We start from the raw sequence: 26,000 nt of genomic DNA, 5'->3' as shown, positions 1-26,000 counted from the left end.
ATATTTATGGATGTTGTAGAAACCCACTGACATGAGTAGGATTCCTCCCGGAGTTCACTTTTCTTCCAGGACTCTTCACATGGTTCACTTTAACAACTCGAGTCTCAATGGAAAGAAACCACTTCATCTGTTGCTTTATCTCTACCTACCATTACTCAGTAATTAAAACACTGTGTGTATGTGTGTGTTCAGGTTCAGGTCTGAATGATGGTCAGTGGCACTCGGTGGAGATGATCTCCAGAGAAGATTGTCTGAGCATCACGGTGGACAAAGACGAAGGAGCCACGGCTCACACCAGCGTCCCACTTCCTCTCTCCACGGCTACTCAACTCTTCTTCGGTGGTAAAGCAATGTTATTACTTCCAATGTCTGTGCTGTCTCAAAATGTTTTCTTTTTGGTATCCGAGACAAGTGTTTATTAACTTAAAGCCGTCTCATTTTAAATGTACTTGAATATTTTGCTCTGTTGATGGGGAAATTGCTCACATGGACATTTAGGACTTGTTGAAATTCATCGTTGTAATAATCATCATCTCCAGATCTCCGTTGGATGTTTAGTGTCCCGCAGAGAGGGATGAAGTCGTAAAGCCGCTCCCCCCCACCGTCTCCTTTCCCATCTCTTCTCGAGTCAATCTCCGCCTCCTCTTTTTCTTTAATGTTTCCTCCCTTCGACTGATCTTTCTCCTCTTCCTTCCTCTCTGCTCCTTTTGCGTTTCTCTCGCTCCAATCAACTTTCGATTTCTTCTCCTTCATTGACGGTCGGAACATTATGTAGATGCCAGTAGTTTTTTACCAACTCTTAAAGTCTCCCCTTAAAAAGTTCCACCATAGTTGAAATTTGATAAATATGATTATCTTGCTTGAAATATTGGCTACACCGCCCCCCCCCCCCCATGGGTTGCAGCTGTTTAGTGAGGACCAGCAGCATTTTGCAGCAGAGACATTCGTAACGTTTTCTCTCATCAGTGTCCTTTCCTTCTTTGTCGGGCTCTACAGTGATGTCGGCTTATGAGTGCACACAGGGGGACATGTACTTTTTGACAAGAACATCACCATGAACCATTTAACAAATCCTAACACTCGGCTCATTAATGCTTCACTGTGGAGCTTAGAGTTTTATCAGTTTAACAAAGACTTCAAAGCGTTACGGAGACAAATTGGATGCCACACGATGAAGTGTTTACAATTTTTTCCAAAGTTCCTCCATCTCCATCCGTCTGTGCATGAAAATAACTCCCTGTAAATCTTCCTTTCAGCTCCTAAAATTCAAAGTGACAATATTGGTGAGTCATGGTTTCCCCTCCTCTGCTGAGAGGTGGTGAACTGAGCGGGAGATGGGCGGACTGTAATTAGAGCAGCGCATAGCCCGGAGCTGGAGCTGCTGCTGTATTTGGACGCAGAACGCCTCCGACCAGGATCAAGCCCGAGCTCCATGAGTCACTGATGGATAAGACATGGTTTTTAAATGACAGCCACCTCAGGTCTGCCTTTACCAGGCACCCGAATTAGAAATATGGAAAATCGGGAGTCTGTGTCGAGGCTTATCGCAAATAAAATAATATATAATAAACTTCTGGAGAGAAAAGGAGATTAACTAGTAGATTGTGCAGTTACAGTGGAATAATGAGACCCCCCAACTGCATTTAATCTGTTCGTTGAAATCTGCTGAGGAAAGACCAGTTCCTCTTCTGGAGTGGAACCACGTTGCGGCTAGATGCAGCTTTCAGATGACAGAGAAGGAATCTGACTACAGCCGGGAGCTTTTCAAGTGACTTCGGGCGCCCCAGGTCAACAGGACCTGTGGGGTACATATCATTTTAGAAAAAACAACCTTATTCCACCCCCCAGGGTCACATGTATATACTGCAACTTTGAGGCTTCAAGTTTGCTTACTGGTGTTTGCTGGAAAAATGCAAAGTATGGCACCTGTTATGGAGATAAAGATGGATGAAGCACCTCCACTTCTGGGTGTTGTGTAAAAATTAATCCAAAGTATGTGTGCTGGCCTCTAGTACTGAACAGTTAGGGTATGGAGGTCCTCAATCGATATCAGCTGTCAATCATGATGTTTTCTATAGCATCAAATATCTAATTACAACCAAGTTTAGCATTAAATGATCACTCAGATCATTGTGATGTAATAGAGAAACCATATTTGAGAAAAAGATTTTAATGTGTACTATGACTTTATAGTTTGTTCCATGTCCCATCTACTAACATGGAGGAGGTTGTTTTTTTGATACAACAGACATCCTCCATTTGTCTTGACTTTCTTGGAGCTGTCTTCTCGATCTATCTTTCTAGTCTAAAGTGTGTAGTGATGGGATTAGTGTAAACAAGATAACAGCTGCTTGTTTGGTGAACGCTGTGAATAGAAGCTGTCAGTTACACTTCCTGTTGTCCTACACAATGGGTGTGACACAGTCTTTGTCGGCATTAATTTCCAACTCGTGTCTGAGGTGAGAGCGTTGTTCACAGCCTGGTCGTCAGGACGTATTTCACACTGGTTTTCACATCGCTCACTTCTAACACGTATAATTAATGTGAGTTTTAAATTTACACTTGGTGCCTTTGAAAGTTGGCTTCCATGAACTGGAGAAGTTAGACGTACAGAAATATGAAACATTATAAATATTAATATGATACTCTCGAATATATTATAACCATTCTAAAAGTAGTGTTCAACACTTGTTTTCAGCTGCCTGTTCTGAATGTGTTTGTTTATATTAAGACTTAAAGGGAGAGTAATAGTCTCCATATTTGAGTATTCATGTTATTTTATGCCTCCATCAATCATTAAAACATTACAGTACTTCGAGACCCTCTGGGGCTTCTGGAGGGAAATGGTGTTTTACTTGTTTTTTATCTTGGAAAGAAAAGTTAATTTAATTTCCAGTTCCCCTCGATTGCTGCGGCAGCTCATTAATCTTAATCTTCATCATCACCTCCTTAGCACAGCAGACGTCTTCTCTTCACACACTTCTCACACTCTCCTTCAAAAGAGTTATTATACAAGAACCCAGAACTCGGTTTAACTGAACTAAATAAAATGAAAAACAATATTCCCAGCTGCGGGGGGAATAAATCTCAACTGAACCCTGTGTGAAGATCCTTTGCATAAATCTACATCACTAACCGACATTTATCCACCAATAAAAAGTGTCATCTCCGGGTTGCATGAATCAAAGAGGCATATCTTGTATATTTCCATCATTTGGTTTCTTTTCTGTAACATTTACCGTATTTCACTGTTTTTCATTTACAATTTTTGGCCTTTAAGGGATCAAAAATTAATATTTGTCGATAAATGGTACAAAGAAAACAGTGCTTTGAGTCCAACCTCTGATCTGATCTGAGTGTCCCGTGTGTCTCTCCTCAGGTTGTCCTGCTCAGCCGAACAGTCGGGGGTGCACGAACCCTTTCACCACGTTTCAGGGCTGCATGCGTCTCCTGACTCTGGACGAGCAAACCGTGGACCTGATCAAAGTGCAGCAAAGACTTCTGGGAAACTACAGCCACTTGCAGATCGACATGTGCGGCATCATCGACAGGTCAGTCTGCAAAAACACCATCAGAATTTAACCGTTTATTTCCTGTTTAACGTCAGAGGCTGGAGACGGAGAGAAGAGCAGCTCACTTTACTTTCCTCACAAGCCAGAAAACACGTCTCTTCCTCCTCTTGCTCTGTAACGAGTCAGTGTTTAAAGTGAAGCTGCAGCTTCAGGAGGCGTCTCACAGGAGATCGAGCTGCACAGGCTGCTGCTAATGAGGGTTTTAATTCAATTTCTGCTGGTTTCATACAGTTTTTTTATTTTATATGTTGTTTTACAGCAAAAGCCCTTTGAGGAGCTGTTTGGGTAATTGCTCTGTAGTTTCTCTTTAGTAGTAAAAATCCCTTTGTGCTGCAATGATGTTGAATTGGTCCATTTTCCAGGTTTGAATTATGTGTGATGGCATTTTAAATGGATTTGGACTAAGAATTTGTGTCCCTGAAAAGACACACGTGTTGGGATCACGCTGAAGGAATTACCCAAAGTTCAATGCAGTGTGACGGAGGTAAACAAAATAAACGTCAGCATAACGATAAACAAACGAGCACGGAAGGAGAAACCAACCCTGACGTTGACATTACAAGATTTTAAAAAGTTCTCAGTTTCGGCTCTTGTCTGAATCTTCCAGTTTCATAGGAAATCCGTTGAGTAGATGTTTATAATTAGAGTAGATAATTCTGCTGACAAACAAACCAATGGGTGGGGCTAATAAAATACATATTAACCAACAGATCCACATAATAGCTGAGGTGATTGAAAGGTGAAGACATTACTCGACTTTGACCTTCAGTTAAGATCAAAGGGAACCTGTGATATCAGAGGATACAGGCTGACAAGCTGCTGACGGAGGCGATTTACTTAAGGATGCTTTAAAATGTTCTAATAATCTGCTCTCCACCACACGGTTATGTAAGTTTTCAGTCCTGAGCCATCTCTCGTGTTTACGACACGGGATAAAAAAGATCAAGTTGGAAAAATCTCTCCCTGAGGCACAAGTGCCAGCCTTTGAAATCAAGGATTTGAAAATAGAACAGTCGCCACCTAATAATCCAAAAATCCCTCATTACCACATCTGCATTCTGCAAGAGCACGGAACACTTGATGAGTGGATTCATCCGCAGCGAGAAGGACGTGGATTCGATGATGTCAAAGCTCAAATATAGACAGTAGATTCTTAACAAGTTAAACGACCACCAGCTACTGTGACACTGCAGACGTGCACTTTTTGAAATGCACTTTCTTTCCAGGAGTTAAACCCGAAAATATCACTCTTACACATTATCTGTCAGTTATATGAAATATGCAAAAAACTGGTGGACACAGCCTGAAAATCTGACGTGTGAAAGGTGTAAGTGTTCAAACGCTTTGTCTGAATCACACCGACACCTTCAGCCCCACGAAGTCTGTGAACTTACCACCTGCCTCACACCGACACCTCACAGTGTGTGTGTGTGTGTGTGTGTGTGTGTGAGTGTGTGTGTGTGTGTGTGTGTGTGTGTGTGTGTGTGTGTGTGTGTGTGTGTGTGTGTGTGTGTGTGTGTGTGGGTAGAAGTGAGATAGATGAAGTTGTCCAAAGGCCGTAATTCTGACCTCTTTCCTCCTGTCAGGCTCCTGACAACTTAATAAAAACAACCTGTCAATGCTCACGCACCCGCCCACAAATAAGAAGACACACGGGTCACAGAGAGGTCCTCGTCTTCTTGTTGTGTCTGACTGTCTGTGTGTCACTGTCTGTCTGTCAGACGCTGATCTTACCACACACACATAGTCACACACACACCTTCACACACTCATTCTCAAGCTCTCAATGTGTCGGGGGACCCATCCTTCGGAGGCTCCATTTGAAGACACAGCAGACAGTGTCCCAGGTGTCCAATGCGTCCTTCCACCACAGAGCAACAGAGGCTCTTGTCAGGTGGATCCAGGTCCAACCTATCCCATGATTCATTTAGCTTCAGTGAAAAACTGTTTTTCTAAGGGGTAATGTCGGCGTTAATCAAGGTGAAAACGCTGGAAGAATTAATTGTTTAATTGACGTTACTCAACTGAATGGTGCAAATTTTAAATATCACATATTTTCGTCATTTTTAATCAAGCTAAGAACTTTCTCGCCTGCTGCTCTGTTGCTAAGCGACGGCTATAACGATGGGACAAGCTGGTGACGCATTAAAAAGACGGGACTGTTTTGGTTCAGTAGACATGAAGGAAGCAGCCCCTGAATTGAGACACATCTATTGTGTGTGTGTGTTTTATCTTTGATCAGAGCAGGCGAAAGCGTTAGAAAACCCACCTTCCTCTCTGGCTCTCTCTCTGCAGGACATCCCACTCTACCTGTCCGGTAATAGAGAGCAGGCGGGAGGCGCGGGGTTGGTTTAGCCAGAGGCGCTAATAGAAACCAGGAGATTGGATGGAGCCCTGTGATCCACGTTACATTATAGAACAGCGTCACACAGCACTGGAAACTTTTAGATAAACTGCACAGTCTCTTTTCCCTGTGATCTGAGCTGTGCTGCAGCACACTGTCACATCGCATTGCAAATCATTAGTCAGGCTCCGAGCCCTCCGGAGGTCTTAGAGGACAAAGTGCTTTGAAACTGGGAACTTTTAGGGCGCTGGAAAGAGTTATAGTAGATGAAGTGATAAGAGCCACAGTTCAGCTCTCAGTTTGACCCGGGCTTGTGTTTGTGATTCCTTTTGTAATTCTGGCTGCCACTGCTCCTGGATGAGGCTGCGTGTGGCAGCCGGCTGCCGGCAGCAAACTGGAACAGAGAACTCCTCCAATGCTCCTGGAAAGAGTTTCCTACTGCGGCTGCAGACGAGTCTTGCCAAGAAAAGTTTCCACAAACTTTAGCAGACTTCAGCGAGGGGAAGAACAAAGTGCATTTTTTGGGGGGAAACAAAACTCCTGCAAAGTGGATGCATGCACAGACACTTGTCTGCTGCTCCTCTTGTCGGCTCGAACGATGCAGATAAAGGAGTAGATCAAAAAAGAGCTGTTCCCTCATTCTGCAGCCTGGTGGGAGAACTTGTGAAAGTAAACTGTGTTTCACCTGCTGAAGAAATCTAGTTCGATAAAATATAAATCATCCAACCATTTGAATCCAATTTTTGTGGGAATGAAGAACTAAAGATGGAGGAGTATAAGAAAGGCAGAAGTATCGCTTATGTCACCATCTGATAATAAGCATTTTGTTGACGATATCAACTCAGCAATAAGTGATAAAGTCTCCATTTATACGAACTGGCTTATTCCAGCTACACTGAGTGATTCTGCAGATTCTCTCACACTCCTCTGATCTCATTTGAACTGCTTCACTGTCCAAACCTTGCAGCTGCTCTCCTCCTCTCCTCTCATCCATCTTTCCCTTCATTCCCTTTCAGCCCTCAATTCACCTCCTCATCACCACCTCCTCTCTCCCACCTCCTGCACCAACTTAATTCCTCAGTCCTCCTCCACCTCCTTTCCCTTACTCCTGTGGATACTTGTCTTTGCCTGATTGTGATTTTGTCTTTCTAGCTTTGTGAGGCCATTTTTTAGTTATGACTGTTAATATAGTTTTTTTTATTCCTTTTATTTAATGTATATTTAACCAGGAAGGTCCCATTGAGATACAGCGTGTCTTCTGCCAGGGAGTCCTGGTCAAGATGGGCAGCATTGAAAAGGCAGCTTTCCTAGTCTTATCTAACACTCAAAGGACTTTACAGTCCAAGTTGCATTCATACATTTATGCAGTCCATCTATATTCCATCACTCACCATCCATACATATGGAATGCAGACTGTACCTGTAGGTGCCTGGGGATTGAACCTCTGACCTTCTAGGTTGGTGGAAGCCCGACAAATTCAAAACCGCCACCAATATGTTTGAGTGGGTGTGTAAACTAATAAATAAACCAAAGCCGGCTTTGCTATAAACAGGTTATGTGAATAATTCCCACACCTTGTTATAAATTCACCTTGCAGCATCTATTAATATCTGTCACTGTTTTAAACAATTTAATCTAAATGGGTCCAAGTTTATTTCTTATAGCAGAAATATGTATAGTTATATTTTTGTTTGCGAACGTAGAAGACAACAGAATAATCTATATGACAAAAGGGCCTTTAGTAATTAACTGGATGAATCTTAGTATTAGTAATAGTCTGTGTTCCTCAGTTGCAGTACAAACGTTTTTGTTTCCTCTCCCACGTTTTGTTCAGTTCTTCAAGGAAATACCATTCAACATTCACTTTAAATTGACTGATTGAATGAGTTTGATTTGTGCATTTATGTGCAACTTCATAGATTTGTAAAAAAAAGTTTCCCTTATTGGATTTCCGATGTTAGAGCCGGTGTTGATGCATCGCTCCTGTGTGCTGTACATTCTGCTTCTGCAAACACAAATGATCTCACAGCTGATTGAACTGCACTTGGTCCCAGTTTAATATGCACTAAATTAAACTGTTTTGCATCGGACTCATAAGCATTATAGGTTTCCCAGCCACAGATGTCTCGCCTCTAATTGCACCACAAATAAAGCAGCATGTTTTTATTTGGCTCCTAAACTTATAGCAAGTAGATTTCTCTCATTAGAAAAACATACTGCACTTCTGAACATTGTTCCAGCTTCGATTCTCACATTTAATATGCAATCAATTTGTGAGATCTTCCTCATCCTGTCACATTTATTTGTTCATCAATAAATCTGAGAAAAATGTGCATGTTTCAAACCTAGAAACAAGGATTTAAAATGTTCTGAACTGAAACTTTTTGTTGTTGTCTTGAATCGGCTTTTATTCAGGTGCCTCCTACACACCTGCTCCTCAGAGGAGCCGAGGCCTTTTCATTTTCATTTTTCCTCACACGTCTGTCTCTGTCTCTCAGGTGTTCTCCCAGTCACTGTGAACATGGAGGCAGATGCACTCAGTCCTGGAGCAGCTTCCACTGCAACTGCTCAACCAGCGGCTACAGAGGAGCCACCTGCCACAGCTGTAAGCAACTAGAGTCACAGAAACATCTGGATGCTTTTATAACGCTGATATAGACGGAGCAAAATAGAAGCTGCTTCTGTGTTGAAGTGGTCAAGGGTTTTTAATAGTAGGTAGATAGTGAAGGCAAAACAATGAGCTGAAAGATATATCCTCCATTTATCGAAGAGAAGCTATAGTAAGGTGATGGTGAATTTTGTCTTGCCCATGGACACTTTTCCTGCAGAGTAGAGGAGACCGGCTTCAAACCGCCGATCTCCTGGACTAACACATCTTCTCAAAAAGCCTGAAATGAAAAAAAAATTACATTTGCTGAACCACTGTTTCCGGACACAACTCAGTTTTATCTTAAACTTTAACGACACATCAGATATTTTCCTTCAAGCTGCAAATTCAAGTTTAACACATCTTAAAAACAAACTTATCTTTGGAAAGACGGTTATGAACTCAAAGTTACACACGACCTGCTGGCAGGTGGAGACTTGTGGAGGAGTTTGCAGCACTTTTAAAAACCACTGCTTCTTAATGAAAAAGAACCTGGCTGCTATAAGACATGAGGCAGAAAGAAAGTGTCACCCTCTCCTCTGAGAGGGAGCTGAGGAGAGAACAAAGGGGGGGCATCCTGCTGCGGATGAAAGCTGTAATTTCCTCCCACTTCTCACTTCAAACAGCTCACATCAACCGCGGTGTCAGAGGGAAACTCTGCCAGCATCTGTCTCCACTTGTTTAGTATTTTGATTGTAGAAGTTTGAGGCTTTTCTTCAGGTTCATGAGAAGAATCGCAAACAGAAGCAATTAAGATTCGATACAAACGCATCAGTGCTGCAGAGAGTCGTCCATTTTACTGGGTTTCTCATGAAGAACTCTGGGCTTCAGAGAGAGTGAGTTCCTGGGTCGACCGTTACGTGTGTGGGTGTGTGTGTGTGTGTGTGTGTGCGTGTGAGTGTGTGTGTGTGTATTCTACACAGAGGGTTTACACAAATAGCTTGCACCTATTTTAGTTCCACAGTCATCTCATTAGTTTATGACTGTAAGTTTCTGATCTATGCCTGTTTTATTTATTTGCCTCTTGACACTCTTTCATTGTTTCTATGATATTTTTCTTCATTTATTTTGATTAATAATGTATTTTCCTTTGGGGAATTTCACAGTATACAAACACGCTTTAGAGACGAGCAGCGATCATTTGGGTCGAGTGTTTTGTTTTTATTTATTATTTCAGGGCAGCATTCATTGCATTAAAAAATTTATCTTTTAGTCGTTAAAAAATGCATCGTGCCTCTGAACATAACATAGGCAGTTATTCTGTAAAAGAAAACTGTTTAGTTTTATGTGGACATTATTTAAGACAGTGACTGATGGAAAATGTTTAAATACTGCGTAAATTCTCAAATGATAGCCCAACAAAATCTTCTCATTAGTTTGGAAAAGGATTTATATTTTGACTCCAGTTCTATGAAATCTTTTCTGAAAATTAAATCAAATCATTAAAATTAAAATCATTTGAAATCAACTTTGTGACAAAGCTGTTGATTTGGTAGAAAGTTATTAAGTTAGTTTTGATATTCTTTCATTGTGTTTCCTTTCCCAGCGACTTATGAGCAGTCGTGTGAGGCGTACAAACACAGAGGCAACACATCGGGACATTATAACATAGACGTTGACGGCAGTGGACCAATCAAACCCCAGCTCGTCTACTGTAACATGACAGGTAGCACAAACACACACACACACACACACACACACACACACACACACACACACACACACACACACACACACACACACACACACACACACACACACACACACACACAGTACATATCTCAGTTCAACCCAATAAAACCAGCTTCTCTGAATTCAATGTATCTCCGTCCATGTCTGCATCTTCCTCGTCTCCCCACCAGAGGACATGGCGTGGATGGTGATCCAGCACAACAACACTGAGCTGAGCCGAGTTCACTTGTCTCCCGAGCAAAACCAATATTCAGCGCATTTCGATTACTACGATTCTGAGGAGGAGCAGCTACTCGCCATCATCGGCCAATCGGAGCACTGCGAGCAGGAGCTGTCGTACCACTGCAGGAAGTCCCGCCTCCTCAACACACCAGGTAAAGCCCAGATATGAAAACCACCTGTAGAGGGCACTGCTGCTGCTGAGTAAAAGTTACATAGTGTTGCTTCAAGTTGCTGAGATGATTGTGCCTGAGTCACATATTCAGGTCAAGCACTCTCGTGTTTATTTACTGAAGGTGGAGGAGAGTTTGTGGTTAAAAGTAAAAGGGCATCAGAGATAAGGTTCAGTTCAGGATCTATATCTGGGAGAGGAGTTGGGTGAACTTCTGATTTAGTTTGTTTTGAAAGTAACTTCAACTTCAGTACCTTTTTCTATTATGCGTTTTCTCTTCGCCTCATCCTTCTGCAGCGGCTGAAACTTTCTCTCAGCTTCTAATAACTTAACTGCTCAAAATGGGAAATTACAAGTTGCATTTTTTTTACGACTTTGCTCTTTTGATCCTCCTCTTTCTCGGTAACACAGAATCTTAATTTGAACATGTTCCTTTCTTCTTTCTACCGGAAAATAAGGCTCTTAGGTTTCAAAGAATGTCACCTGCCAGCACTTTGTGCCTCTACTTATCAGGATCCTTTTGAGAGAGAGAGGTCTAGAGAGAGCCGCTGCCCATTATCTGTCCTGTTCTATCAGGGAAACAGCAGCGATACATGATCAAGGCCGGGCAGCGAGGCTGTGAGGAGCCGCTGAAGGGCTGGCACAGAGCAAGGCGGGTTTGTGTTCAAATCCAACGGAGCTTTTTCAGATGGATAGAAGGAGGAAGAAGAAGAGGATCGTTCCATATATCTTCTTTTACATGTCAGCCAAGCATGGACTCAAACAAACACATCCACAAATGTGTGAAATGAAATGAAAATAAATGAGTGACGCTTTTAGAGACATTCAGTCATCAGTCACTGTTTCCTCACAGGATTTATTGTCTTACCTCTGTTGTATCATTCATGTGGAATGATTAATATGTTTGTGTGTCTCTGTGTGTGTGTTTGTGTGTGTGTCTTTCAGAGGGGGCTCCGTTCAGCTGGTGGGTGGGGGGTCCGGGTCCAGGTCAGATCCAGACGTACTGGGCTGGAGCTCAGCCGGGCAGTCGTCAGTGTGCCTGTGGTCTGCAGGACGCCTGCCTGGATTCACATCACTACTGCAACTGTGACGCTGACTACGACCAGTGGTACGTTACTTCATGTCTAGATAGTTTTGGGCCCAGATTCGGCAACATACTGCGGGAAATGATGGCACATGGGCGGCCCACACCTGTTTTACAGATCTGGGCCACAAGTTGGCCAAATCAATGCACGGCAACCAAAGAAGCCAAAGAATTAGTTTTGTGCTACATGGGCCGTATTCACAATTTACCACATGGGCCACTTCAGGTTCACATCCAGATTACACCTTGCTGCATGTTTGCCAAATGAGACCGACCCTTTGTTTTGGGATATTTGATCCATATTTGCTATTTTACAAGTGACCACTTTGGGATAAGATTCATTTTGTCCAGAAGACCAGAAGAATCGCCGCATCAAGGTCAAGAGCAGTTAATTGGTTGCACCAGTTTTAAAAGATGAATATTGTGTCTTGGAGCAGATATTAAACTAAAGGTAGCATGTTCTTTCAGAGGCTGTAATCATGAGTCATCAAAACCATTCAGCGTTTTTCCCGTCACATCCCGGTTTACCGGACTGAAAGGAGCCACAGGACGTCCACCACAAATCCCCAAATATTTACAGATCCTTCTCTCCGCGTGTTTTATCCTCTCCTGTATTCAAATCCTTTCATCCTCGCTGTGAGCAAATCTCTATCTAGGTCGCCTTCCCCAATCCTGTGACCAATTATACCGCTAGAGCCATTTCTCCCGTACTGTAACCAATCCTGCATCGCCAAAGGTCTCTCTCTCTATTATCTGCCTCCCTCAATCTGACTCTATTTTTACAGACGTCGTTCTCACAGATTCACGGCGGCTTTCTGCGCCGACAGTCCCAGATTTATTTCTTGTTAAAGAATTTGCAGAAACAAAAAGCTGCTGGGAGGTGGAACGCCGCGGCGCCGAGCGTGTTTGTGCAGATCAGTCGTTCAGCCGACGTTCCTTCAGAGCAGCGGTTCCACAAAACACCCAGACACGACGAGTCGAGCCCAGACTCTTCGTTTGAACACTGTGTTGTTTGGGTTCAGCTGAGGGCTCGAGTGTTTCACCCGCTCTGTGTGTGTGATGACTCAGCTCGCTGGAGTCGATGCCCTCTTCTTCACCTCTGTCTTCGTCTTCACCTTATTTTATAGCTTCCTCTCCCCTCCGTCCTTTTCTAATCAACCACTTCTTCTTTTCCTCCACCTTGACTTCCTCCACATCCTTCGTCATCACCTAATCCCTCAACACCTAATCTCTCTTGTTCTCTTCTCCTCTTCTTCTTGTCTTAATCAATCTCCCTCTTCCTCCTCTTCTTTTTCCTCTCATCATCCCACTTTCTCTCCTTTTTCCCCTTTTTCTTTCTTCTTCACCTCTTTCTCTTTCATGTCATTCTCCTTTTCCTCCTCTTTCCTCTTCTCGCCATCTTTGCTCATCAACTCCCTTCCTTACTCTTGACTTTTACCACTTCTTTCTTCCTCCTACTGTTTGTCTCTTCTCTTTGATCTCCTCCTTCTTCGTCACCTAATTTGTTTCCCCTCCTCCTCCTCCTCCTCCTCCTCCTCCTCCTCTACTTCCAGGGCCAACGACTCCGGCCTCCTCACCCATAAGGAGTCTCTTCCGGTGAGGTCTCTGGTGCTGGGTGACGTCCAGCGTCCTGGGTCGGAGGCCGCCTACAGGGTGGGGCCGCTCCGTTGTCATGGAGACAGTGAGTCCATTTCAGAAATATCTTCAACCTTTTAGCAGTATGGGAAAAGTTTTATGTTATTTTTAATTGGAGGACAGTAAAAGTATATTGTATAGCCGACTTTTCAATAATTAAATGTTAAAAACACTCTATATAAGCAATTAGTCCTCTGTTAATGTCTCTGTGATCTGTAAATGAGAAGTAATTAAGGATTTAATAGAGATATTAAAAACCAAGCAGAAATACGTCCAAACAAAGACGCAGTTTAATGGGAAAATATATTTGCTAATTAGGAAATCAATAGTGGAAGTATGACTTCATTTATGCTCTTTAACAACAACGTACGATGAGAAGTTTTATAATGAACTCATCTCAGTGATAATTGCCTCTGATTTCATTCTTCTGTTAAATGAGCAAATAAAAACATTATAAATATATAAAATTCTCCCAAAGTAAATCAACATAAATGAGACGACGCAGCTGGAGCCTTTGTTCTTTTCTAATTAACTGAACAGTTGCTTCATTTGTTTACGACATGATTTTCATTATCCAGCCATCACAACGAGCTGTGTTTTAATAAGCTTTGTTCCGAAAGTGATATATCACACAACACAAAACAAAGAGGGACATAAGTGATTTGGTTTTCTTCTTGTTTGTCTGGCAGGGAACTTCTGGAACGCTGCGTTCTTCGATAAGGAGACGTCCTACCTGCACTTCCCCACCTTCCACGGCGAGCTGAACGCAGACATCTCCTTCCTGTTTAAAACCACGTCCTCCTCTGGCGTCTTCCTGGAGAACCTGGGCATCAAAGACTTCATCCGCATCGAACTCAGCTGTGAGTGTGAACATAGGATTACTCTCATTACCAGGTTTCCTGATTTGTTCGACCCTCTAGGGAACCTTTAACCTTCTGGGGTTGAAGGACACCTCTGATTTTTTAAATCAATTTTTCCTGAGCTTTCCTTTAATATCTGAGCGATAATACAGCCCACAGACGTGGTTCGGACATTGCAGGAATCCTGTTGTTTGTGTCAGGGCGGATGATTATTGGGTCGGTCAAATATTAGCCTCTGAGCCCTTTGGCTATCGTCTGATGATGAATTCACCTCTGGGGGCAACAGACAATAATTTGTAGACAGTGGATATCGAGGCCAGGACTCTGTCTTCTGTTCACCGTCCACTGTTCCCAGTCTGACGAGTTTCTTCTCTCCCGAGTCAGAGGTTTCTCCACAGGAGCTGAGAACATGTAGGTTCAGCACTGTTTTCTTCCCAACCTCAATCTCTTTTATCAAAACCAGTCTTTCCCTGACTCGAACCAACTCTGTTCTTGTACTGTGTCATATCAGGAATCTTTTCAAAGGCTTGAATCAGTAACGTCACCTGAAATTATGTATTGAATTTTGAGGAGCATTTAAGTAGTGGGTGATGTTTCAAGATCTTTTGGTGTCGATGAAGCAGGAAGTCCAGAGTTAAAGATGTTCGATTACTGGCCGCACTCTTTAACAGATGATTTGTGTGGACTAAGGTGCATTGTCTTTCTAATGTCTGCCTTTCCCCCTAACACAGAGACACGGTTAGACATTAGGATGAAAGGTGTCCCTCCTAGTTGGTGTCTCTTATCTCTGCTGGTGTTGTGACAGCTGGTGTTGAGGTGACTCCGTATCGTTAAAAGTGCCGTCGACTCGACTGGAGCGAGGCCGGAGAGCAGCTGCTTTATTAACTTATTCCTCTGGGTCTTTCTCTCTGAGAGAACCAGGGCGGTGCAGCTTTTCCCTCCACTGTCCGTGAGGGATTGTGTTTTCTTCTTCACATACACATGTCTTTGACTCTGATCTCTAAAGATGGAGCGCGGGCACAGTGTGGTGAAGGATGAACAGACGCTATGTGGCCTCCAGCCCACCTCTCTTTATTACAGGTTAGGTTTTTTACCAGTGTAATCGCTTTGAAGGTTAATGACTAAAAGCCTAGATTAGGTTTAGAGTTTTTCTCCATCTGGGGCATTTAACAGCATTTAGCAGCCCTATGTCTGCATGTGCACTTAAAAAGCCTTTACAATCTGTCAGATGCAGAGACACAGCAGCAGCCACTGCCGTGTGATCTTATGGGGAAACTGCGACGTCCACGAAATATCTACTAAAAGTGTTCAGTGTTTTATATGCAAACATTATTACACATTCACTATTTGGCCACTAGAGAGAGAGTTAGACCTGAGGTGAACAGCAACTGGAATAAAAGTTGCTTGTGTGTCGATGATGTGAAAGAAGAATGTGCAGCTGGCACACTCACACACACACACACACACACACACACACACACACACACACACACACACACACACACACACACACACACACACACACACACACTCACACACACACACACACACACACACACACACACACATATGTTGCAGTCTTTCTCTCCTGCCCTGATCTGGTCTCTGAATGATCTCAGATCTCAGTCCATCTGTCTGTCCATCCTGCCAACAGCTGGGCGGGTGGGGGTCCGTCTCTTCACACTTCAGACAACACAAGATGATGATGATGATGAAAGGACACAATGGGTTTATTGAAATATGGCGTCAATCCGGGACCAAACTGAAGAAATGTTCCTTTTAAATCGAAAACAGTCGCGTTATTCCAAATCAAATATTGTTTAACGTTTACAAAATGACGTTATCATGTAATCACCCTGCATGGCTCGCAGAAATCAGTCTTCATACGTCTGTTGCCTCAAACTGGAATTCGCACACATCGATGGGAACAGATCAGAAAACATGACGGAGAGTAAACATGATTACATTAATGTTGTTTGTCTCCGTGTAGAGACGGAGCTGTTGCACCTGTTGGAAGTGACTCAGCAGATTTACATTGTCTCGCTCGTCAGAGGACACAATTATCTCAAAGTGTCAGGTCAGGTTTGTTATTCAGTCAGTTGGAATTCAACAGGAACAAGCCACTCTCTCTCTGCTGGTGTGACAGTGACACGCAGTCAACCAAACCGCCGCACAGCCCGAGGCTAACCATCCCTTTTGTGTCCCCCCCACCCCCCCTTTATCTCATTATCTCCATCCTCTGCCTCCCCAGCCTCCTCCGAGGTCGTCTTCTCCTTCGACGTTGGCAACGGTCCACTGGAGGTGCGCGTGGAGACGAGCGTCCCGCTGCACGACGACCGGTGGCACAGCGTGCGAGCCGAGCGGAACGTGAAGGAGGCGTGGCTTCGGGTCGACGGGTTCCCGGCCGCCACGCAGGAGGCTCCCGCCGACGGGCACATCCATCTGCAGCTGAACAGCCAGTTATTCATAGGTGAGGGGCAGGAGTGTGAAATTGTGTGTGTTTCCAAGTGTCTCGGAATGTAGAGCAGTCAGGGCTGGTTTAAGGTTATGGTGGAAATAAAGATTCATGGAGCTGTAAAGAGAGTAATGATGGAGGATGCATCTCCACTTGAAACCGACATGTCCCGGATACAGGTTAATGATCCCATTAACCCATCAACTAACATGGAGTACATCCTCCTATCGACATCAATTCAAATTCACTCACTTCACGCCATCTTTTTCCTAGATTCTCATAATTCTGTTTACCTGCTTATAGCCTCATCCGTCAAACTGTATTTGAGCAGATTGAAAGTCCGACTTTTGTTATGAGGCTTTATCCTTTTGCAAATATTACGAACGTCTGTTCATTTACAAAAAACACACATTTCTGAAGAGGAAAAACAGACGTCGACCAACAGTGGTAGTTGGGAGATGGAGGTGGGCATTGATTGGCCGGTCTTGTTAAGCTAATAATCCTACCTGGACGGCTTTAAGGAAGTGTTCTCCTTATATGGGCAGGACTGTCCTGGATGGTATTTGCCGGCGATGCAGAGGGATTTAAATGTTCACATAAAAATATGATGGGATTTTGAAATAGACCGCAGTGAGGGGGGGTTGTTTGTGTTTGCAAAAAAATTGATTTATACCAAAACCATATGCACGTGGATTCCTCTGAACTTGTTTTTAGGGAATGAGGAGTCATAGGCTCCAGAAAATCTGTTAATTAACCATAATATTGCCTCAGGTTAAATTTTATGACACGATTCTGGTTCATATTAATTTATAGCTATTGGAAGGCATTGATTTTGCATGCACGCTGTGACACACATCCCAGTACAAGCTAATAATACCAGAGAAATTATTTAATTCACTGCACCTCTAAAAGGCTCCTGGCAACTTTCAACCTGGACTTTATTCTTGTGTGTTACTCGATGAGTTCATTGACTTTGTGAATCAATCAATGCAACAACTTTTCTGTGGGTCTCTTGTACGTTTGCTTTAATGAGTGGATTTCTAAGTTTTAAAAAAAGGTCGACGTGAATGTCCACCACATTTTGCAAATGTTTGTTTTCCTCACTTGGAGGAATCAGTGTCGGAACATCAGTCTAATGATCTGGTGTCACTACACCCCCGCTCATAATGTGTTGTGAGTGTTTGATAGCTGTTTCTGCATTAGCACACTAGAGTCTCACAGAGGTTTGTGGTTTTGTTGTATGATGAGCTGCTGTTTTCCAGACTCAAGCTGTGAGAGTAATACCCGGCCTCTTCCAGTCTGCCACAACAAATACAATAACAACTGCCATGCGTGGATACAGAATACGATGTTGAGCTTGTCGCCTAATAAGAAATGTATTTTTTAGAGTCCGAACCCTGTGAGCAGGTGTGAGGTTGGTGTGATAGAGGGTTAGATGTCAGGTGAGTGGAGGGAGAGATTCTCACTCTGGTCTGGATGAACATCAGACACCACTTGGTTAATCAGCCTCCACACACTTAGTCCTTCAGCAGCAGCAGAGTCCTGGGCTCGTTCTGCTGCAGTGGCAACGTGTGACTGACAAATCAGACTTTACTGCCAAGCAGACAAACAATTACAGATTTACAATCGTGCAGAGACACAATGGGATTTATTTAGAGGCAGGTAAATATGGTTTGATTAAGTGAGTTAATTTTTGTGCTTCTCTTCCTCCTTCAGTGTAAACTACATCATTTAGATCAGTAAAGTAGGTTTAGGATTAGACACGTTGATTTGGTTTGATTACCACACAGCTGAAACCTTTTCAAATTATTATTTAATCAGCTTTGTGACAAAAGCCTTGTCAACGGGACTCAAAGAGAGTGATCTGAAAAAAACTATAAAATACTTTATAAAAAGCCAAGAATATTAAGTTTGAGGCAAAAATCACAAAACAAAGGCAAAGTACAAAACACGATCAGAATCAAATCCGACAGGCAAAGAAAATAATGCAAGAAAATCTGACAATCTGGCAGAGATCAAGTGGAAACTAAATGGTACATGATGTTTATAGTATAAATACTGTGGAGCAGGAGTGTTTCAAAGAGTTTTGGGGGCCCCAGGGGAAGAGGGACCCCAACCCCCATAGAAACACATCATTCCAATCTTAAAACGCTTCTTTTCTTAATATTTAATATTAAAATTATAAACAAAGACCATCGTGTGAAAACAGATAAATAGTTGTAAAGTTGAAGAGCAAACCTCCACCACCATCTGTGGCACATCACACACACATTTAGACATTTTAGTCGTCAACCAAACATCTGAAATAATAAAGCTTTTAGTAGATAGTGTCATGGGGCCTTATTTGGGATTCTCTGACCATCGTGAAGTTGCAGTCTTCTGTTTATAGCTTAGCGCAGAATTTAAGCAGGATCTCACAAAGAAAACTTTACCAACCGTTACTCCTCACCATTGTTTCTCTGTGTCAGTCACATCTGGCTTCAGTGACTGTGAACAGAACCTATGAGTGAACGTTCTTTCTTCTTGTTGACAGGCGGCACCGCGTCCAGACAGAAAGGTTTCCGCGGCTGCATCCGCTCCCTGCAGCTGAACGGGGTCACCCTGGACCTGGAGGAGCGGGCGAGGATCACCCCGGGGGTCCGGCCCGGCTGCCCGGGGCACTGCAGCAGCTACGGCTCGCTCTGCCACAACCGGGGTCGCTGTGTGGAGAAAACCAACGGCTTCTCTTGTGACTGTCGTCCGTCCGCCTTCACTGGAGCCTTCTGTCATAAAGGTGCTGCGGCCTCTTCTGCTTCGTAATGCATTTCACTGTCTGTCGGTTCCGTCCAGGGTTTCTCCAAATTAAGAAGAGGAGGATTCTTTGAGAGTCTGATATGCCAGTCCCAGGCAGCGGTGCATTAGTCAGACTCTCTCAGGGGGACAACTAACCACACACCCACTGTAATGGTGCAGGATCGCTGCTTCCAGACTAGCCCTGAACTATAGATATTCTCCTGAATATTCTAGAGGGGCTGTATGTGAGAACCCACATGTCTGGGTCTTTCAGCCAGGACAATCTCCACAACTTGTCCTGCTTGCTCCCTACTAACATGTCAATGTCTGAGGGAAGCAATATGAGAATACAGTTATTTAATTTCTCGAAAATTCCCAGCGTTTAGAACCTTTATAATAAATGTATGAGTAGAACTTTATTTTCCAACACGGCTCACCAGTGCAGCATAAAATCAGACAAACATATGGAAGGATTTAAAATTTAAATAGCAGCTCAATTTTTGTGGGTTGAAGCCAGTCTCCAGGTGCGGAATACTAAAACAATTTAGCTGAATTATAACATCAGGTCCGGCCTCCTGCTCGCTCTACCCGGACTCTGAATGTACCAGACCTGTTCCTGTTGTTGTTCCTCATAGGTGAAAGCCAAACTAGAGAAAATTTCAGAGTCAGAAACCTTCATTCAGAACGAGAGTTTGTAAAAGGAGCATCTGGAGCTGCTGCCACGTACAAAGTGAAGTTTTTCCAAAGTGTCCGTTTGTCTCGTAGAACCGTTTCAAAGTGGATAAGTCATCTTGTACAAGCACGATATGAAAAGTGCAGCTGGAGAGAGGAAAGCACTCTGTCCTTTCTTACTTTGTAAACACAAATCTGGTGAGCTTCTGGAGCGTTTTAGAAAACTCCAGGCGGTTAGCGAGAGGTTCCAGGACATGAAAAGAGAATAAAAAGCAGCTGGACATTTGGTTCACTGTTTAATGTGGAACCAGCTGCTGTGTCTGACATCCTCCGACGCAAAATCGATGAGCTGCAGAGCAACAACAAGCTCAGAGCAACAACCTCCCTCTGCTCCACTTCTCTGTGTCCTGAAGATGTTCCCACTCTGAGGAGACAGGCACTCGACTTTTCATCAGTTCAGGACGTTTCCTTCTTCCATGTTTCTTTTTTTGGGGGGTTGTTTTTTGGCAACATGCTGAGTGAACTACTGTCGTGCACGAACAGTCCCAGAGGATCCACAGTCTCAGAAACACTCTACCAGTCACGCCACAAACTCACTGACTTCCCGTCTCTCTGCACTCGCTGCACACGACACCACATTTTGTTTCATACGAGCATTAACTGAAGCTCCAGGTCTGTATCTGTCTGATGAAGCATGACTGGCTAATCAAATTACTGCATGTGTTCCTAATAAATCGCTTTTAGTGATAGTACGACGAGTTTTAAACAAACCACTCAGACAAGACGAGAGAATTACTTTCATGTAGATCCACCAGATTAAACTCATCTCTTTTGTTCTCCAGTCTAAAGACTTCACAGAGTTTAAGGGACTTATTGAGACTGTGAATATAATTTGATTGATACATTTGATTGATGCCATGACACAGCAGATAAAAAGAAAGTGAAATATAATCGTCATAGCTGTTTCCCAGTCGTCCTCTGTCTCATAAAAAAATGATTTGTACACAACTAATCAGCAGAAACAAATTGAAAAGAAATGTAATATCACCCCTGTTTTCTCTCACTCTGTCAAATCGCAAAAAATGATGCATATCTGATATCTATCAATGCAATTTGGTGCAGTTTGATTGTATTTAAGGAGACACATTACAGAGAGACGTTCTTGATCCCTAATCGTATCTAAAGCAGAGTTGTTGCCTGAACTCACAGGATTGAAGATTCAAACCAAATGATTCCATTTGCTCTTTCCTGACTGAATGTCAAACTTTCCACCTTCCAGAGGTTTCTGCAAGCTTCACGTCCTCGATGTCCCTCGCCTACGTCCTCAAGGAGACGTACGAGCTGAGCAGCAGCAGCAGTGCTCCATCTCCGTCTCCGTCCATTTCCTTTGACGTGACGCTGAGAGGAGAGAACATCTCTCTGAGCTTCAGGACCTTACAGAGTCCGGCTCTGCTGCTCTACGTCCACTCCTCCCACAAAGAATACCTGGCGCTGCTGATCAACGAACACGGTGAGAACACACCAGTAGATTTCATTCTGCAGCTCTTGTTCGTATCTTATCGTCCCTGCAATAACTTCTCCTCATCTGCCCTCTCCTCGTCCCTCTGGAATCAGTGTGTCCTGCTCAGTCGACTGCTTCCTCCGGTTGTTAGGCCCAGTGCAGCTGCAAGGAAAACATTTGTCTCACTCGTTGTTAAGTGATAATTCTTTTCAGCATATTCCCGCCGTGTTCTTGCCATTGTGACTATTAATTGTGTTCACGTTTGAATCACTGGTTTCACTGTCGAGCTTCTCATAGCTCCAGGTGGCAGGGAGCGACTCCAGCACTCTGTGGTTGCATGACAGGATTAGCAGTTATCCAGTGTGTGCAACTTGTAAATATACTGTAGCTGAATAACGGGTTATTTATAACGAGAGTTGAGGGAGATTTCATTTGTAGTTTTTACCAAAAATCTGTCATCATGAAGGCACAACTACCAACTTGCTTGTTCTGTGTTGATGCTCAGGAATCTCACTGTCATTTCTTACTGTCTGCAGAGCTTTTGATAAACAGACAACAAACTTTGTGTTTATCCTATCTGGTTTAATGAAGCTGTTGTGCAACCTTTTATCAACCGAATACAGTTTTTTTTATAGTCATTCCAGGACCGCGATTTTTCATAAGTCTGTTGAAAAATCCAAACAATCCCCAGACTCACAACTTCTCCAAATAAAGCCTGATTAGATGGAACAGTTCTCGTGATATGCATTGATCCAGAGACGGAGATTTTCATGGAATGAGTTCAGGGTAAAATCTTGAATTTAGAAAGTAACTGTTTTAATGACGGATGAGAAGCTTAGGGACGGCAGGTTTTGAGTAACCGATAAATTCATCATGAGGTATCTGCTCTCTCGCTGAAGTATCTAATTAAATCCCAGAGAGAGGTTCCACTCGGTCGCCTCAACAAGGCTTTTCTCATGTTTCTCTCTTTTTGCTGCTGCAGTAACAAAAGCCTCAGCTGCTGCACAGACTCATTTCAGTACCTCAGTACCTCTGCTTTTATCTTCATCCAGATCGGCTCTTTTCATAGAAATAAAGTGTGTTATTAATTACAAAAGGTATTAATTATTTTCTTATCTTATCTTATATCAAGTGTAAAATCTGCAGATTCAAGTTATCTCATCTGTGGCATTTATGAAGTTTAACACAGTTTTAATCATAGAGATAAAATATACTTCCAAGCGATGTTAAATGGTTTTTAGCTTTTTAATTTGGCAGCTGGTATTTTGGTAACGCTCACATATCTGCATGAAATGTTATTTGTTCTGTGAAGAAGTGAATTAACGTCTTGAAAGAATGTGTCAAATGGATTCTCTGCGATTAGATCGAATCGATATTCAGCTTGTTTTCGTGGAAAATAGGAATGCAGGACTTTTGTGGTGGCTGTGTTTCCGCTGTGGGCTTTTTGTAGTTGTGTTGTGACTTTTACATTCCTGTTGTGTTAATGCATTTGTGAGAAGTCTCAGTCACTGGAGTTTACAGCATTTGACATTTACAAGTTATTTTTAAAAGATATTATAAATGTGAAGGAAACGTAAATGCATTCATGGGCTCTGTGTGTGTAAAAAAAATTAGTCCACAGGGACAAATAAAGCTCGATTTACTCGACTTCACAGTATTATAACAGTGTAATAGATGTTAAATAATAGAACATTTTGAAATGAAGCCCTTGACTTTGTGCTTGTTGTGGTCTTGTGAAGATGAGCTGGAGCTGAGGTACAAGCTGCCCGGCAGCAGGGACGTGGAGGTGCTGGGCAGCAGAGTCGTGAACCTGGCTGACGGACGCCTGCACACAGTGACCATCAGGAGACTGGCAGACGCTGTGTCCGTGCAGGTGAACGCACACAACAGATGATTCACATTGTGTCACACAGATCAGCACAAGCAGGGACGTTTTCGGAAGCTATGACAAAAGAGTGGGAATAAATGTTTTAAAATCAGCTTTTTTAAGGTTATATTGTCAAATAAAGCCTCTGTTCACTTAAAACGAAATACTTGAGAATAAGAAAGGAATCTATTGGGACTTGATTCAAACCATAAATACAGAATTCAGTGATTGAATATAGAGCGTGACAAGTGGTCATAGGAAACACATTCAGGACCAGTTGTGATCGGATTTTTTACATCAGGTCAGATCCACAGCATCTCACAGGTTCATTGATTTTATTGATTTGAGGCTGAATCCTTTTTTAAATATGTGCATTGAAGACTAGATTCTGTTTAAATAAAGATCTCAACAGTTTGTCTCTGTCGTTCTTTGCTGTCTAAACCTTCTAACCTCCAACATTCACAGATATGAAATACACTCTTCTTTCAGATTGACCAGAACACCAGGGAGGACTTCAACTTGTCGTCTGACGTGGAATTCAACAGCATCAGGTCGCTCATTCTGGGCCGAGTCCAGGGTAAGAGAGGCTCTCAGCACTTAAAACTCATTTGAATCAGAGGATGGAGACGTTTAGCCTCATGTGACGAACCACACCTTCTGGAGCGTTTCTGCTGTTTAATGCTCATCATGTTGAGTGGACCGGGGGGGAGAGGTGCAGTCAGTGCAACAGCTGGGCTGCCTTTAAAAACAACTTCATATCCATATTCAGTTTTTCACAGAACTTTACAGTGTAGATGGGAAATAAGAACAACACCAGAAAAAAGACTTAAGGTGGAGACAACCACTTAAGTCGCAGTTATGAGGCATTTGGTGAATTTACAGCCGTGATTTGTTTCTTTCACTAACGCAGGAGTTCAGGCAGCGAAGTAAATGTCGGCGAACTTTTATCTGTGTTACGGAAGCGGTGAGTAATACAGTCTTTATATGAGTCTGTGTAGCTGAGCCCGGCTCCAGGCAGCTGTAATGGTAATAACTGGAGGAAAGCTCCTTCACTTTGTATGGTAATGAGGAGAGATTGAAAAGAACAAATTACTCAGAAGATTGAAGTCAGCACCCTGCGATTCGGCGTAACAACCAATGAGTCTCAGCCGCGGAGCGACGGGTCAAACTAAACCAGGAAGTCAGACGGTGCGGTTCAACCTCCGTCCTCGGGCGGCACACGATGCTTCACTCAGCTGAGGCGCACCGCTTCTTTTTAAACAGGGAGGAATAAGTGGAGACTGCGTTTTCCTATCTGGAGATTTTCTCAAATAACAGCCAAGTCCCAGTTCCCTTAAATTCTGAAGCAAAGCCATCATGTTCAATCAGACATCGTTCCACATCTATTAAAGATCAATATAAACTGTTGATTTCCTTCTGATTTCTTCCCTTCTCAGCTTCACTATTTTATAGTTACAGGTTTGTCGCTCTATTTGCAACCATACAACTTCCAAAACAATCCTATCCCCAATGAAACCACATTTAAACTCAGATTTTGTTTGGATCTGCACCACATTGCAAACCTTCATCGATATCAGGCCCTAAATGTGCTTTAGTCTTTATATCGGAACCCATGCTTTTGTGAAATCTGTGAAAATTTCACAATTAGCACCTTCATCATTCTTTCTTGTTCCATGTCCCAATCCTTCCATCATTCCATTTTTTTTTTTGTAATTCTGCTGACCAACAAACAAACAAACCAACAGACAGAGGTGAAAACCTAACCGAGGTTAATATCCTAGGCTGAGATTGGGTTCAGGTATTAAATGACTTTCTCCATTAAAAACTACTTGAAATTTGAGAAAGGAGCATGGATATGATGGTGATAAATCTCACTAGGTTACAGTTGCTGTATAATTGATCAGGCCTGACCCTGTTCTCACTGTAGATAACTAACGTGGAGGCTTTGATTTATCGTTCAGTATCAGATTTCACCAGCTGATACCCCCCCCCTCCCCACCCGCCTCTCTTGTGATGCTAGACACTTGCTTTAATTATATCTCCACAGTAACTGTAACTAAAAATTGTATTTGTACAACAGCAACCACCAACATACATCATCTCAAGGCTCTGGACCTGCTGCAGTAAGGTCAAGTTATTATAGAGAAACACAACAGTTCCCACAACGAGCTGCACTTTCGACTGTGCAGAGAAAAACTTTAAACAGGAGAGAAACATGGAAAAGAACCTGAGTCAGTGGGCGTCGGCTTCCAGCCTCTGTTGATTCCTTCCTTCAGTTTGTGATGTCGCATGAAGCAGCAGAGGACTTCAGATGGATGCACAGAGCTGGAGTCCATTCAGGGAACTGGATGCAACTCGCTGAGACTATTGTCATCTTCCATTTTCTTTTATTCACCGTTACACAAGTGTGATAAGTTCTTCCCTCCTGGTGAAGAAGAGAAAAACAACTCTGAGGTTCTACTTCCACTGAAATCAAGATGGTTGCATCTTTCTCACTTTCTGTCTCT

General features: G+C 43.0%; 1 protein-coding gene across 1 annotated transcript in view; it reads left to right on the top strand.

Annotated features, from left to right (window-relative positions):
• LOC133010459 (contactin-associated protein-like 4) overlaps nucleotides 1–26,000 on the top strand; it is a 56,358-nt gene that overhangs the window by 26,182 nt on the left and 4,176 nt on the right. The window contains exons 8-20 of the mRNA XM_061078044.1: nucleotides 193–342; nucleotides 3,380–3,551; nucleotides 8,416–8,522; nucleotides 10,111–10,230; nucleotides 10,427–10,630; nucleotides 11,593–11,755; nucleotides 13,285–13,412; nucleotides 14,056–14,226; nucleotides 16,478–16,696; nucleotides 19,215–19,454; nucleotides 21,405–21,635; nucleotides 23,366–23,499; nucleotides 23,983–24,070. Coding sequence (XP_060934027.1) covers nucleotides 193–342; nucleotides 3,380–3,551; nucleotides 8,416–8,522; nucleotides 10,111–10,230; nucleotides 10,427–10,630; nucleotides 11,593–11,755; nucleotides 13,285–13,412; nucleotides 14,056–14,226; nucleotides 16,478–16,696; nucleotides 19,215–19,454; nucleotides 21,405–21,635; nucleotides 23,366–23,499; nucleotides 23,983–24,070 — 2,127 coding nt within the window. The remainder of the gene's footprint in view (nucleotides 1–192; nucleotides 343–3,379; nucleotides 3,552–8,415; nucleotides 8,523–10,110; nucleotides 10,231–10,426; nucleotides 10,631–11,592; nucleotides 11,756–13,284; nucleotides 13,413–14,055; nucleotides 14,227–16,477; nucleotides 16,697–19,214; nucleotides 19,455–21,404; nucleotides 21,636–23,365; nucleotides 23,500–23,982; nucleotides 24,071–26,000) is intronic.

Source organism: Limanda limanda, chromosome 9, assembly GCF_963576545.1.
Source record: "Limanda limanda chromosome 9, fLimLim1.1, whole genome shotgun sequence".
Lineage (NCBI taxonomy): Eukaryota > Metazoa > Chordata > Actinopteri > Pleuronectiformes > Pleuronectidae > Limanda > Limanda limanda.
Note: the sequence above shows the minus strand (reverse complement) of the source record. Positions and strands in the feature narration are given on the sequence as shown.